The 15,203-nt window shown below is 38.8% G+C and overlaps 2 protein-coding genes across 7 annotated transcripts in view; both read left to right on the forward strand.

Annotated features, from left to right (window-relative positions):
- ABHD18 (abhydrolase domain containing 18) overlaps positions 1-6,954 on the forward strand; it is a 40,517-nt gene extending 33,563 nt beyond the window's left edge. For both annotated transcript variants that reach the window (XM_081076398.1, XM_081076397.1), the window contains 3 exons: positions 594-972; positions 1,424-1,586; positions 4,626-6,954. In XM_081076398.1, coding sequence (XP_080932524.1) covers positions 594-972; positions 1,424-1,586; positions 4,626-4,677 — 594 coding nt within the window. In that variant the 3' untranslated portion in view covers positions 4,678-6,954. The remainder of the gene's footprint in view (positions 1-593; positions 973-1,423; positions 1,587-4,625) is intronic.
- A 6,802-nt stretch (positions 6,955-13,756) lies between these two features.
- The window catches only part of LARP1B (La ribonucleoprotein 1B), a 93,527-nt gene continuing 92,080 nt past the window's right edge, over positions 13,757-15,203 (forward strand). For 2 of the 5 annotated variants that reach the window (XM_081077179.1, XM_081077182.1), the window contains exon 1: positions 13,757-13,851. Coding sequence is in view for 2 of the 5 variants with exons in the window: in XM_081077178.1 (XP_080933304.1) it covers positions 14,622-15,078 (457 nt within the window). In the remaining 3 variants the exon portion in view is untranslated. Of the gene's footprint in view, positions 13,852-14,366; positions 15,079-15,203 lie in introns of those variants that run through there. The other 3 variants (XR_013995175.1, XM_081077181.1, XM_081077178.1) reach the window with 2 other exon arrangements.

The raw sequence follows: 15,203 nt of genomic DNA on the forward strand, positions 1-15,203 counted from the left end.
AGCCATAAAGTATACAAGTCATTTATCTTAGTACTCAGTTAAATTTTGACATCTCTTTTCCTTTTTTTTTGTGGTAAAATATGCACGACATTAAATATATCATTTTAACCATTTTTACATACACAGTTCAGTGTGATTAAGTAGATTCACATTGTTGTGTGACCATCATCTCCTCCATCACCACCAGCCAATTGCAGAACTTTTCATCTTTCTAAACTGAACCTCTGTCCCCATTAAACAATAATTCTCCATTCCCTCATCCTCCCAGCCTCTGGCAACCACCATTCTTCCTTCTGTCTCTAGACTCTGACTACTCTAGGTTTTCGTAAAAGTGGAGTCACACAGTACTTGTCCTTTTGTACCTGGCTTATTCATTTAGTATAATGTTTTCAGAATTCATCCATGTTTTAGCATGTGTCGGAATTTCCTTCCCTTTTAAGACCTAATAATAATCCATTGTACGTGTGTTCCACATTTTGTTTTTCCATTTATTCGTTTAAGGGCATTTGTGATATCTCTTTTGTTTTAACAAGGCTGTTTAATAAAATCCTATTTTGTATTAAATGATATTTTCTTTTCTTTCATATATTCAGACAGATTCTTTCAAAATGGGACAAGAGTTCGTGAAACGCTTCCCTAGCAGTACAGACAAGCTCACTAACCTTAATCTAGTTTCTAGAACTTTAAATTTAGATATGACAGACCAAATTGTGTCCCCAAAACCTGCTGAGTGCCATAAATCTAGTAAAACATCTTTCAGTGCCACATCAGAAGAACTTTTGTTGCAAGATACCTCTAAGATGGAGTGCTTCAATCAAACACTTTCAAACAACAGAAGTAGTTACACAAGTTGTAATCCTCAGTCATACCACCTACTCAGTGAAGAACAAAGAAGAAAGAATCTTCAGAAAGAATCTTTAATATTTATGAAAGGAGTCATGGATGAATGTACTCATGTAGCAAATTTCTCAGGTACGAATTTTTATATGAAATTGAGAATATTTGCTGATGTGTAAATATTTGTGAAATATTTTTAAGGATGTTTTATGAGATAATTTTGTATTTTCAAGAGTATCTTTATTGTTGGCTCCAGAATGTTTTCCAAGATAAGTTGATTCTTTAAATACCATTATTTTATCCATGATAATCTATAAGACCATCTTATTAGTTCCTTAAAAACATTGGATTTTTATGTCTTTAGAATATTCATTTCACTGTATTAGAGTGAAACGATATTTAGACGATATTATGATATGGTATATTATAGTTGATATTTAACCTAATCAAATATAGTTCCAGTTTGACAACTGTTTCACTTACTGTATGATGTGTTTTATTTTCTAATACAATTACAGTACTTATATAAAAATCTTAGAGACTTGTAAAAGTGTATATGTTGCATTTTTTAAAATCCTATACCTAGTTCCAGTTGACCCAAGCCTCATTATAGTGGTTCAAGCCAAAGAAGATGCCTACATTCCCCGAACAGGAGTTCGAAGTCTACAAGAAATTTGGCCTGGCTGTGAAATCCGTTATCTAGAAGGAGGTCATATCAGTGCTTATCTTTTTAAACAAGGACTCTTCAGGTAAGATGATTGATTGGTCTAAACAGGTGTCTATTTATTTGTGTTTCTAGATTTTTTTTTGTCTCAACAAATATAAAAGATTGGGTATTTTTATTGTATGTTTTAGTCAGCTTGTTTCCTCCCTACCTCCCCCAATTCTCACATTGTGGTACTCTCCTTTCTTGTCCTGTTCTTTTCTTTTTTTTTCCTAGAGAACTAGGAAGTAGCATATGATAGGCATGTTTTATTGTGTGGTTTTACCCTCTTCAGATGTTAACAGCCAGGTGTTTTAGAGGGTAGGGAGGAACAACAGGGTTTATAAAACTTGCTTTGGTTCATGAGTTTTCTACTCCATTTGGATACTCTGCTCTCACAATGGCCTGAGTATCTGTGGAAAATCTAGCAATGTTTTTCAGGAGCAACTGAATATTGTACCTTAAATGAGAAGTGAAATGTTGGTTTTAATGTTAATAACCTTTTGTGACTTCAGTATTTGTTAGAACTTATAAAATTTGTTAGAACTTATAAATTGTTAGAACTTCAGTATTTGTTAGAACTTTTATGTTATAACTCTAGTTTTTTGGTATTCTACATTATTTCTACTTGTATTCAAATTTGATGTAAAGGGTATCATTGAAATATATTTATCATTAATGGTTAAATTAATTCACATAAAGTGCCTAGATCAGTACCCTGTGTGTAATAAGTATTCCCAAACTTCCAGCTGGATATAATACGAAAATAATACGAAATATATAATACGAAATATATAATACGAAAATAATGTGTACTATATGTTTGACATGTTTTAATTCTTTTTAATCTAAGAAATAGTTATTTGTATGTTGTTACTTATTTAGTTCAACTTCTAGATATTGCCTTTTTGAGTACAGAATACAGACTAATTCTTTAAGTCTGTAATGTCTTGAAGCATATAATAAACCTTCCTTTTATTGTATAACCTTTTAAAAAAAATTTGTTTAGCATTTGAGTCCCTGTTAGTAAGTGAGCAGACTACCTACCCAATGTGACCTCTGGCACAGCAAAACTAACACAACAAAAACAAAACAAAACAAAAATTGTGACTACTTAGGGTTGCTAGGGTTGCTCAAGCAGAGTCTAAAGTTCTGTTGTATTTGTGAATACAGAAAACCCACATGCTTGCTTTAGTAAATCAGTATCATATTAATTTTTCTCTTTTATGTGTCTAAGTCGGAGTGTGGCTGAGAAGAATAGCTTCTCAGCTATGCAGGAAGAATAGCTATGGATATAATCAAAGTCAGCTGTAAAAACTCAAAAGTGCTCATTTAAAGGCTTCATTTGAGAAAGATGTTAGCTGTTCCCATGTGCCAGGTATTAAAGCTATTGCTTCATAAGTTATTAACCCCATTACAAAGAAATACAGGGGCCAAAAAATTAAACAACTTGCTCAGGTGGCGTCAGTCACTTCAAAACCTAACGAAGTTCAGATGACATTGGAATTGAATTTTTAAAACTTCATTCTTTTCACTCACCAGATGTAAAACAAGCCACTCCTTTATGTGATACAATATCTATTTTGTGTTATCTAGAACTGATTGATAATACAATTGAATATGAGACTATTCGAATGATTTAAAAGGCATATGTTAGTATGCCTCTCCTAACCCTCCTCATACCATGTACACAAGCCTACGCTGCAAAGCTTAGGCACCAGGAAGTAAAAGATATGTATTCTAGAAGAGGAACTGCCCAGGACTAACTCTGGGGGAAAAACTGTCCAGTGGACAAACATCTCAGGGCCCTCTCTTTCTCTCTCACCTGCAGTCAACTATTACTCTTACAACTGCCCTAAAACAAAATCTCTTTATGTGTTTATACCAACATGCCAATGTCCATTTTTAATTTGTTTCCCTTCTCATTGTTTGTCACATTTTACTAGGAATAAATTTTCGAGCCAAACAAATACAATTGTGATGGAAAGCCGTGTCTTCCCAACACATTGGAAATCATAATCTTTCAGTAGGCTGCTGGTTTTAAAGATACCTTAATATCTTTTTAAAGATGTGGGGAAATGCTTAGGATACAGAATTAATATGATGTCACAGTTATTTAAGCTGGGTGAAAATATAGAGGTATGTATGCATTTTTAAAAGTATAGAGGAAATACATGAAAATATTAAAATAGATAGAGTAATTGGATTTTGACTTTTTTCCTGTTCTGTATTTTTGGATTTTCTGAACATTCTACTATGAAAATGTAGAATTTCACAATATGAAAAAAACAAGCTTTAAAAATATTATCCCCTGGGCCAGATCAATTTGACTATTCCTTTCTAATTAAAATACCCAGTAAAGTTAATGTAGGAAACTAAGGGTTTTAATTTTAAATTCAGTTGCTAGGGACATGTTTTTTTAATAAACAGAAAGCATCTATATTATAGTCTATGAAATAAATTGACTATTACATTCTGAAAAGTTATATAGCCAGTTAATATTCAACAAACGACAAAATAAAAACCAGCTTTTCCCTTTTTATCATTTTATGTATTATACATATATACCAGGGGTGCCAAAAAAGGAAAAGTACACATTTCAGGAGATGTTATCTATGTATTACTTTTTCAAGTTTAATTGAATTACATAGCAGTGACGTTTAAATGAACGTCAAATGAACATAGTGTGACGTTCACTCAAAAGATGGCATCAGTCAAATGAATGCTAGCGACATTCATTGTATTACAATTTTAATATAATTCTTTCCTTTCTTAAAATGTGTATACATTTTTTTGGCACCCTCTGTCTATATACAAACATATTATGTAAATCCTAAGGCACAAAAAGTGCTTCACAGAAAAAATGGTACTTTGGAACCCATCATCAGGTTTTCCAGTTGTGGTGCAGTTACATGGATCCAAATACCCACTCTCAGGAATCTGCCTCTTTCACAGCTATTTGGAGAGGAGGTCAGGTTGCAAGTCAAAGGTAGTTTCGGAAATAACTTACTGTAAAAGCACTCTCTGTCGTTCCCCCACCCTTTTTGCTAATTACTTGTAGTTTTTCTTTCCTTTTTAATTTTAGACGAGCCATCTATGATGCGTTTGAACGCTTTCTCCATAAATATGCTAACTAATTGGATCACTGTAATCAGCATAGCCATCATGTTTCTTACAAAAGGAGTTTCATCCTTTGATGATGTGAAGAACAAGCAGACACCAGGATATATCTAACTACTACCAATTTAGTCTGGAATCCAGTGTTACAGATCAGTCAACTATAACCTTTAAATGCATTTGAATAACTTTAAACCAGTATTTGGATGAAATTATGTTGAAGTATTTTGTTATTGTTTATGGGAATCCCATACGCTCAATGTATAATTTGTTTTTACTATTTATGAAAACTTTACATTTTAAATTATAATTTATTAATAAGTTATTAATTAAAATAAATTTATTCATAGAAACCATTGGTTTTTATAGAACTGCCAAATCAAACAAAGTATATAATACATCAGCCTGTATTGTATACCCTTATATGTTTCTACTATTGACTTACTTTGAGAAACGTGTACTTTTTTTATGGAACCATAGTGAATTTATAATCTTATTTTCACCTTTAATTTTCTGCCATGGAAATATTTATGATGTGTAAATCAGTGTTAACTTTGAATTCTAAAAAAATCCTGAGTGTTTCATATTTAAGTGATTTAATAATTAAAATGAATGTGAAAATGCAGATAAGATGTGTAAGACGTCGCCAAACTTTAAAACTGACAAATATTAGGTTAGGAAAAAAAGCCAAACATGTCTCCTACTTAAAAACTTTCAATTCATGAAAAATGGAAATAATGTGTTGCATTAATTGATAGATATCGTGTCTTCACATTTTCTTATATACCTACTCTGGGTTTGCTAAACATCTAACTTTACTTTAGGCCAACCAAGTACTTAACAACTTTGATTTTTTAATTTCAAAAATTAATGGTTACAATGAAATCGATTTGTTCCAAGTGAACTTTACAGAAAAGATATAACTACTAACTTTTTTAAATTAGAAGATTTCATGGCTAGATTTGGTGCTTTTCATGATAAACTTCTCAAGCTAAGAGTTAAAATAGTCTTAAAACGTAGAAAATATATTTGTGTATTGTATCAAGGCTTGGAATAAATGTATTTGAGTTTTATTTGTTTGAAATCTGTGATGTCTATATTTTTAAATTGTAGTCTTACTCTAGTAAGGATATTTAAATTATAATGTGCCTTTGTAGCATTTTTTAAAGGTGATTTTGTCACTCTAATGCCTTCATCACCTTAATTTTTAAAACCTTTAAAAATTATTAAAGTCATCGATGGCAAGAGATGTCAATTCTTCTTTTCCTTTTTTCCTTCTCTTTCTTTTTTTGGAGTTAGAAGTTTTGTAAAACTGCTTTGGTGTAACGAACCCACATGGTTACAGCCATTTAAGCTATAGCAATTTTACATGTTCAGACTAGAATCTTTACTTTTAACTGAAACTATAAAAATCTAAAGTTCTTCTATAATATACTTGTTAAAGATAAAGTAAAACTTATTGTCAACATGAATTACAAGTATTTTCTTTTGTATATTGTGAGGTAGTATGATTGAATGCTTTCTGAACAATGGCTTCAGTAAAACCAATACTTTATTTTTCACATAAGTATTTCTCACTAAGAAATAATGTACTATGGTGTGTGGCTGAAATTTTATTTCATTTTAATTAACTCTTAGGCATAACTAATTTTTCCCAAATAAATGTGAAAGAAGGTATTTTAAAATTTTTATTTATTAACCGTTTTTAAGAATATATCCATGCAGCTACCTAACATGATTGAAAGTACAAAATACCTTTTCTTGAAGTTTTTATCCACTCCCGCCAAAATAGTGACCAGCTTCATCACATACACACACCCATGTGCTATCTGTCATCTGGGGACATAAACTGCTAGAAATTATTTAGGCCAGGGTTGCAAACTGACAGTTGATATAGGCCAGCGTGGCCCACAGCTGTTTCATCCTGTGTGCATAACATTTCAAAATTTGAAACATGCTTAGATTGGCATGTGTTCCCAGTTTGCCACACACCCCTGGACTCCCTCCTATACTAGACTAGTGCGCTTCTTCGAGGTTCCTACGTATCCCTGAAGACATCTGAGTTTGACACCCGATTTAGATTTATAATTAGAAAAATTTTCTGCATTTAATGATTTACTAATGTAATTACTATTAAATAATTGTAGCATATACATTTTAGATTGTTTCTTATGAATGTATTTTTAATGTGGTGCTTTCTCTTGTAAAGACTATTGAATTGTTAATACTGTAACTGAAATTTTTAAAATCATTTCCAAATGTTTTATACTTCACAATAAAAGCTTATTTAAAAAGTTAATTATTTATGTTCAAGAGGTATTATTCTAAATATAGAAAATATGTGTCATGTTTGATTAATGTATCTAAACTTGAACTGAGTATGTGTTCCTCCTTAGTAATATTATGACTCAAACAAGGTAAGGCAGAAATAAGCTAGGGAGGCTCCAGCAGAATAATTAGTGTTCAGTATCTACAACAAAAGCCAGATTTTCCCTCCAAGTATGTGTGATCCCAGGGAAACCAGCATTCTGACAGACCACTGTTATCTGAATGTTGTATAACTCACTATTGGATATGATTGCATTTACACTAGTAAATATACCACAAACAAAATCTAAAAATAAGAACTTACCTATAGGATGCAGTTAGACTGGGAATGGGGGTCTTGGGCAGAGGCTGCTATAGAAACTGGCTTTGGAAGTAAAAGGAAAGATTATAGCAGCTGAGACAAAAGGAAAAGGTACATTTTGCAAGAGTAGAATAACTTAATTACAGGAATATTCACATAGGCAGAATCCTAGGAAATCAATGATTGTATAAAGGACTTTGAAAATAGTTTTAATTAGAAAATGTTGAACCAAAAAACCCAGAAACATTTTCTTCAGGACCAAAAGAGCAAATGTGCAGATTCACCAGACTGTGCTAATTAAAAGAAAATGTAAACAACTGTAAAAAGTCTAATCTGTGATGGATGTAAAACAACTTTCCTATATATAGTACCTGAGTATATTCCACAAAGGAAGAAGTACCCTAGCAGTTTGTTGCTCAGTTTGGCCAGTATATTGGCAGCATCAACAATAACTTACAATAACACAAATAATAGTAATAATTGCTTTTTAAAATACACTAAAAATAGCTTTTTCCCCCCGCTTCCCTCTTCCCCCGCTTCCCTCACCCCCCGGCCCGCCAGCACTGCTCCTGCTAAACCAGCGCTGCTGGCTCCTTTCAGCTGCCATCGTGATCACCTACGGGGACCTCATCAGCCGTGATGTAATTTCTGGAATCTATGAGATCCGGGAGATCGCTGATGGGCTGTGCCCAGAGGTGGAGGGGAAGATGGTCAGTAGGACACAGGGTGACATTGGTGGAAATGCCTTCTCTGAAGGCCCCAAGGGCGAAGGTGCTGAAAGCACAGGCACTGGTGTTGATATTGTCATGAACCATCATTTGCAGGAAATCAGGAGGAAACCCTTTTTATGACGGGCTGCAGAACAAATCAAGCACATCCTTGCTAATTTCCAAAACTACCAGTTCTTTATTGGTGAAAACATGAATACAGATGGCATGGTTGCTCTGCTGGACTGCTGTGAGTTTGGGGTGACCCCATATATAATTTTTCTTTAAGGATGATTTAGAAATGGAAGAATGCTTACAAAGTTGGCCGTTTGGATTCATCACCTGTCGTCATAACTGGCGGCTGCTGTTCATCCATACACCAGGACTAACTTTTCGTTTATTTTGACCTTGATTTATTTGGAGTGGAGGCATTGTTTTTAAGAAAAAACATGTCATGTTAGGTTGCCTAAAAATAAAATGCATTTAAACTCATTTGAGAGAATGCCTCTTAGTTTAATACATATTTAAATCCATCCTGTGTAGCATTTCTGGAGAAGCTACAGCCTGCTTGTAGGCCACTGCTATAAAGCGTAAGACTGTCTTCAGATAACATCTACAGTGAAAACTACTTCTGGAACTGGAATATAAAAAGCAAGGATCAAAAAACCTTAATTCGGAGTTGAAGTGAAGGGAAAGACCATGCTCACAGGTCATCCAACATTTGAAGTGGATTCCTTAGACATTTCATTACCTACAAATGGAAATAAACGCTAGAAGACATGACCAAAAGAATAAAAGACTAATACAATTAGAAGGGGAAAAAAACAACAAAAAATAAAGTGTTAAGTACAAACAAGCATAACCTTTTCCAGGTTTTAAAGAACAATGACTTTCAAAGAATAGGGTATAGAAGGGGTTAGTAACCTTTATGAATTTGTCAACGTAAGAAACGTCCAAACCTATAGAAAATTTTTATAAGCATTGATGTGAGCCAAACTTATGACATATTCCGGGGAGCAAGATCTCAAATGCTCCCAGAGTAACAGTTTTGCAGCTTGTTTTATGCATTTGGAATTACGGAGGGAACATAAGGAAAATTACATGGAGGTCAGAAAAGCAAGGTGGGGATTGGATTACAGTATAGTTAACAAGATTATGGGTTCTCTTGAGGGTTAATACCCCTTCCAGGAGTATTACTTCTGGTATTTCAAAGGTGTGCTAACCTACATGCACAAGCACAATGGACAGGGCTGGCTTAACACCTTTCACTAAAGCAGTTACAGGCCTGGGGTGGGACTCCCCACCAGGACCTGCCCAGTTAGGAATTTGTGATCAGATCACCCTGTAAGGTTATTTTCCGTAGGACCCCCTTTTTTTTGTCCACATTGTAAAAGAAAAAAAAGACTAAATAGGGTGGCAGGAAAGGCAGAGAGCTTTGACTATCAATCCTAGCTATTATTGGCAGTTCTTAGGCAAGACACTTAAACATTTGAGAGTTCCTATTTCTGTTAAACTGGCCTTTTAAAATCCACCCCACTTACAAGTAAACAGAGCTACCTAACTAGGAACAGCAGTATTGTGGAAAAGGTAACCTAGATTTGTTTTGAAACTGTTTGCATAGCAAGCACTGTTTCTTTTTACCAATCTGTATAGTACAGATAAGTGAAAAAAGCAAAATTTTCTGAAGTTGCTTTTACTCTCACTGTATATAAGATTGAATATGTCAGTTGTATTTATTAAAGGGAAGATGCATGTAACGCTTTTCAAACAGACATTAATGTTGGCCTTGCCTTGAAGGTTAGAGATCACTGAAAGTACTTAGTATCCAAGTATTTAGCTCATGCTTATGATAAACAGGGCCCGTGCTCTGTGACTTGGAGGTAATGGTGTGAATCTTGTTGAAAAATTGGTCTTTTAAAGTCATTTTATATGAAGTTAAAAAATAAAAATCTCTGAGTTCAGTTTTATCTTCTTTGGAGAAAGACTTTGAAACAAGATTGTATCTAATATCGTCTCTGAAATCTCTCTAGCATTAAGTATAGCTGTTTGCACATTGGGTTTTTGACAGCTTGAACCTAAATTGCACTGGTAACAAAAACAAAGATGTTGTTGTTGTTCTTGTGGGACTTTACTTTCCTGAGACAGTAGGGGGAGGAGGAGCAGGAGAAGGAGTGGGTTCCATCATCTGATGATACATTAGCATACTACAAACAAAAAGCAAGGCTCATGGAACAATGTGATCAAGTTTGTATAAGGATAATTAGGTGTTTCATAACTTCTGAGGGCCTAGAGAACCATTCTCCCTCTGAAAAGAACCCTATTCCTGTGCTCTAGATTCCAGTTTTCCGTTATTAAATTTAAAAAAAATCAGGTCACAGCTTCAGGCTCACACTCTAGTTGGTCATTCTTAGTTCCCTTTTGATATTCCAGTTTTAAGATCATTTGCCTGATCGTCAATGTCCGTGAATATGCATTTAAAGCTTTTGACAGGATACAATGCATCTGGGAGATTACTGTGGTATGATAACCATAAACATAATTTCAAATGTTTAGAATGTATTTCAGAGTCATATTCAAGACCCAAACCAATCAAAATCAAATAAGTCAAAGACCCCACTGAAGGAGTCACCTTTTTAAGCCAAATGGCTTGATCAGTAATCTTATGTAATTGAGTCCCAGAAGTATTAATCCAAGTGCCACAGATGGGACTGGCCACAACTCAGATCTCTCCTTCCTCGGCTAAAACATAATCAAGGGCTATCCTATTATCAAGAACAACTTTGGCCAGAGAGTCTAAGGATCAATATCTTCAAGAGTTAAGAAGAGGTTCCTGATCACAGATAGCCTCATTTACATTTATTCCTAACCAGGGAAGTAGGGTCTGCCAAAGGAAGTGAATTCTGAATCTGAATGCCTCCTGGTAGCACCTTTCTAACGTGAGGATGTAAATCCAAAAAAGTTGACAAATGAGGTGTCTCATTTCCTTTGTGAAAAGTTAAGGGCACAGTTAGCTAACCTAAGAGGCATCACCCAGTTATGTGCCAACCATTTAGGCATTCATAGGCCCAAGGTGAATAATAATCACCACAAAGATAAATCCTGTTAGGGCACAAACCACTTCCACCAAGGTGGCAGTATTAACGGATTCATTCACAGGATTGTTCCATTCGCGTGTTTAAACCAGAGGTCAGTTAGGTTTCCAGCACATTTGGTAAGTCTCCTAGCCTGAAATAAAAAGTTCTACATTCCAGAGGTTATACAGAACCAGCCTTTACACAAAACAAGACAGACAAATGTGTGCACATTAACACTGTAATTTTTTTTTAATTTAAACATTCACCGTATTGCTTGATCACACCTCGTATTGCTTGATCACACCTCTTACAAAGGAGGGTGAGGGAATCTATTGATACACTCTGGACAGGTCAGCCGTCCCAGGCACAAGAGCAGTAAAAGGGTGGAGAGCAGATATGTAGGGGCAAACAGAAGGCAAGTGAAGTTGTTTCCAAGAAGCAGTTATGCGGAAACAGAAGTTATTAATATGTATTTAAAAGACAGCTAACACCCTTCACTGACATAGGCATTGCACTACAGTGGCAATCCCAAACACCTACTGTTGAGTTCTTTAGAGACCTTTTGAACACACATTTACCCTCCAATTGTTCTTCCTGCAAGCACAACCTATTTTCAAGAAAGTCCTCCTGTGTTTTTTCAATAAAGTACTTTTATGATTTTTCACCTTATTAAAAAAAGCAACAAACAAAACCAGATCACAGAGAAAAGCACAGGCCCAAAATGGTGTCACTTGTGCTAAAATCCCATGATACTAAACCTAGATTCACTATCTAATTGCAATTTCAAACTATAGAAACGTAATCTTAATCAACCAGTCCGGAATTTTCTGGTTAACACCAGTGAGGTAATCTCCATAGAAAGAGGCAATCTGCATGATAAAGATCATTCCCGCTCCGAAAAACAGATGCCTTGGAACTGTTTTTTTCCTTGCCCCACCCTTCTTCCTATGAAAACTTTCATTTTGTACAACTCTTCAGAGAGCCCTTCTGGTTGTTCCTAGGATGCTACCCGATTCATGAATTGCTCAGTAAAGCCCATTAGATCTTCAAATTTACTTGGCCGAATTTTGTTTTGTGCCTCTACCAACCATGGTTAGGTAGCCCATATGAATCTAACTTTGGAGAACTATTCCACATAACCTTTTTCTCAACTGAATCAGTCTTCAATCCACATGTACTCTGCATAACAATGTTTGTCAATGATTGACCATATGAGAAAGTGTTCCCATGAGATTATAATGGAACTAAAAAATTTCTGTCACCCCCTGATGTCATAACCATCGTAGTGTCACAGCGCAACACATTACTCAGGTGTTTTGTGGTGATGCTAGTGTAAACCTACTGTGCTGCCAGTGGTGTAATAGTATAGCACATTACAATTAGGTGCAATACAATACTTGGTAATAAATGACTTATTTATGTATTTACTATACTTTTAATCATTATTTTAGTGTACTTTCTACTTATAAAAGTTTCCTGAAAAACAGTATGCCGTTACTCCAGCAGCAGCTTCACACCCTTACGTTTACCTCGTTTCTTGATTGCATCATCTTCTCTTGTGCTTAGTTTAATCCTCTATTGTTTTGTATAGTAACACACTATAGTTGTGTGTTACTATAGTAGTTTAGAAGCAACAGGCTATATATATGTAGCATACAAATATATATATACATATATGTATATATATACATATATGTATATATATATGTGTGTGTGTGTGTGTGTGTGTGTGTGTGTGTGTATGCTATATATATATCCTAGGTGTGGAGTAGGCTATACCATATCCCAAGAGTATAAGTACACTGCATGGTATCTGCACAACAAAGCAATTGCCTATTGATACATTTCTCAGAACACATCCCCATTGGTAAGCAATGTATGGTTAAATAGCCGGTAAAATAGAATGTCTCTCTGAGTCTTATTTGTTGATAGGCATTTGTAAGAGTCAGGATTACCTGGCAGGACTCCAAAGGCTGATTACAACAGGAAGAGAAGCTATTAGGTTGGTGCAAAAGTAATTAGTTGAAACCCAAGGCTTCACCAATAAAGGAGCCAGTCAAGATGGTGCCTCTCTGGGAATACAGGTGGAAATACGCCCTATTTAACTCGGAATGGGTTTAGGTTGCTTAGGGTCAGGTAAATTGGAAACTAGTAAATTGGAAAACAAGAAAGGCCTTATTGTTTACAGCTGTTGTATGAATAGTTTCCTGGCCTTATGAAATTCAATAATTTGTGCCTAGTACAAATTTTGAATACATAAGAATATTTTTGAGTTTAATGTGATGGAGGTGAGACTCATGGGAGTGGAGTCCTGTACAAATTGCCTGCCTAGTTTGACAGTTGTAAAACTGAACCCATTTTCAGCAACCTTGCACCTGAACATAAACCTATTAGCTCATAAATGCACGCACATGAAACCAATTTAATCACTTGTTGAATCTGAGTGCCAAGTATCATAGAAAGCTCTTACCAGATTTTTAAAATCAAAACCTATTTGTACCTTTCTAGCATATCCACTCCAGGAAAAAAAATATTTGGGACATGGTTAATTTGTAAACAAGTGTTCTCTCTACAAATTAAAGAAACGGGTAATTTTTTTTTTTTTTAAAGCTGGCGAAATATTAACTTTTTTTTTTTTTGACTCAAGAGCACTTCAAAAATATTTCAGTTCGTGGGTAGTAACGGGTGGGGAAGAACACCAGCCTAAGTGCCTGGGCAAAGGTTTAACACACCGTTACCTACAGAGCGCACTTGTTTCATTTTGGACTTGGTTCAACATTACAGGTGACTGCGGTGCTCCAGCGCGCCGGGGGGGACGCGTTCGCCCGGCGAGGCTACAGACGCTGGGGGACTGTCGTGGAGCCACCCAGAGCCCCGGGCGCCAAGTGCGTGGCCCGCTCGGGCTCTCGCCCGCCGTCGTCCCAGAGCTGCGCGAGCCCGCAGCGAGTCACAGAGGCCGAGGCGCGTCCCGCCCCTGCGCCGGGGCTGCCGTCGCCCGAGAGCCGGGAAGCTCCTTCCCCTCGGCGGGCCGCGGGGGCGGGGGCACCCGGACGGGATCCGCAGTCGGCCCGCGCGGGCGGCGGCCCGGCGAGCGCGGAGGCCGCGGAGTAGCCACGTCACGCTCTCCCGAGGCCCCGCCCCGCCGCCAGGCCGGCCCCGCGGCCCTCCCTCCACGCCCCCGCGCGCAGTTACCGGCTGTAGGGGCGCGCGCCGCTCGCACTCCGCTAGAGGTCCCCCGGCCCGCCGCGCCGCCCCTCCGTCGCGGCCCGCGCTGCTGAGGGCTCGCGGCGCCCGGCACGGCTTGGCTGGCGCGCGGCGTGTGCCGCTGCGGCGGGCGGCGCTGGCGGGCGGTTAGCGCTCCGTTCGACGCGGGGAGGGGCGGCACGCCGGGCGCTGCACGGCCTCGGCCGACGCGGGCGGCGGTGGCGACGGCGGCCGGGCTCTCGGGCTCGCTGCCTCAGGCCGGAGCCGGTCGGTGCCCGGGCGGAGAGACGGGCAGCCGGGCTTCCTGGCCCCGGGTTTCCCCCGGCTGTGGCGGCTGGGGCCAGGGCACGATGTCTGCTCGCGCCCCGGTGCCCGCCGCTCACTCTCGGGACGAGCCGCCCGCGGCGGCGGCTGAGGACTCGCTGTCGCCCGCGGCGAGCAGGCAGGCCGGGCAGCTGCCCCCGCCCGCACGGGAAGGCACAGAGGCGGCGAGGGACGACAGGGCGGCGACCGCTACGAGCGCGGGGGCGCGGGGAGAGCCGTCGCCCGCGCCCGTCCTGGGACACAGTGTGCCCCAGGCGGCGGTGCCCGTGAGGCCTCTGGCGCTGCACCTGGCGCACAAGGCGCGCGGGCCCGGGGGCCCCTTCGGCGGGGAGCCGCTGCCGCCGCGGGACCCGCCAGCGGAGGACGCCCCGGAGGAGAAGCCGCGGCCGCCGCTGCCCCCTAAGGAGAACCCCTGGACCAGAAAGCCTCCTCAGCACCTGTCCCCCGCCGCGCCGGGGCTGCCGCCGTCCCCGCTTGAATCAGGTCTGTGGCTCCTCTGGGGTGGGCACCGGGGGGGCCGGGTGTGCGCGGGCGACGCGCGTGGCGCCGAGGCTGCCGCGGGGCGGGGGGAGGGGCGGTCTCCCTTCCCTGTCAGTCAGAGGTATTTT

This window comes from Rhinolophus hipposideros, assembly GCF_964194185.1.
Source record: "Rhinolophus hipposideros genome assembly, chromosome: 16".
In the NCBI taxonomy this organism is placed as follows: domain Eukaryota; kingdom Metazoa; phylum Chordata; class Mammalia; order Chiroptera; family Rhinolophidae; genus Rhinolophus; species Rhinolophus hipposideros.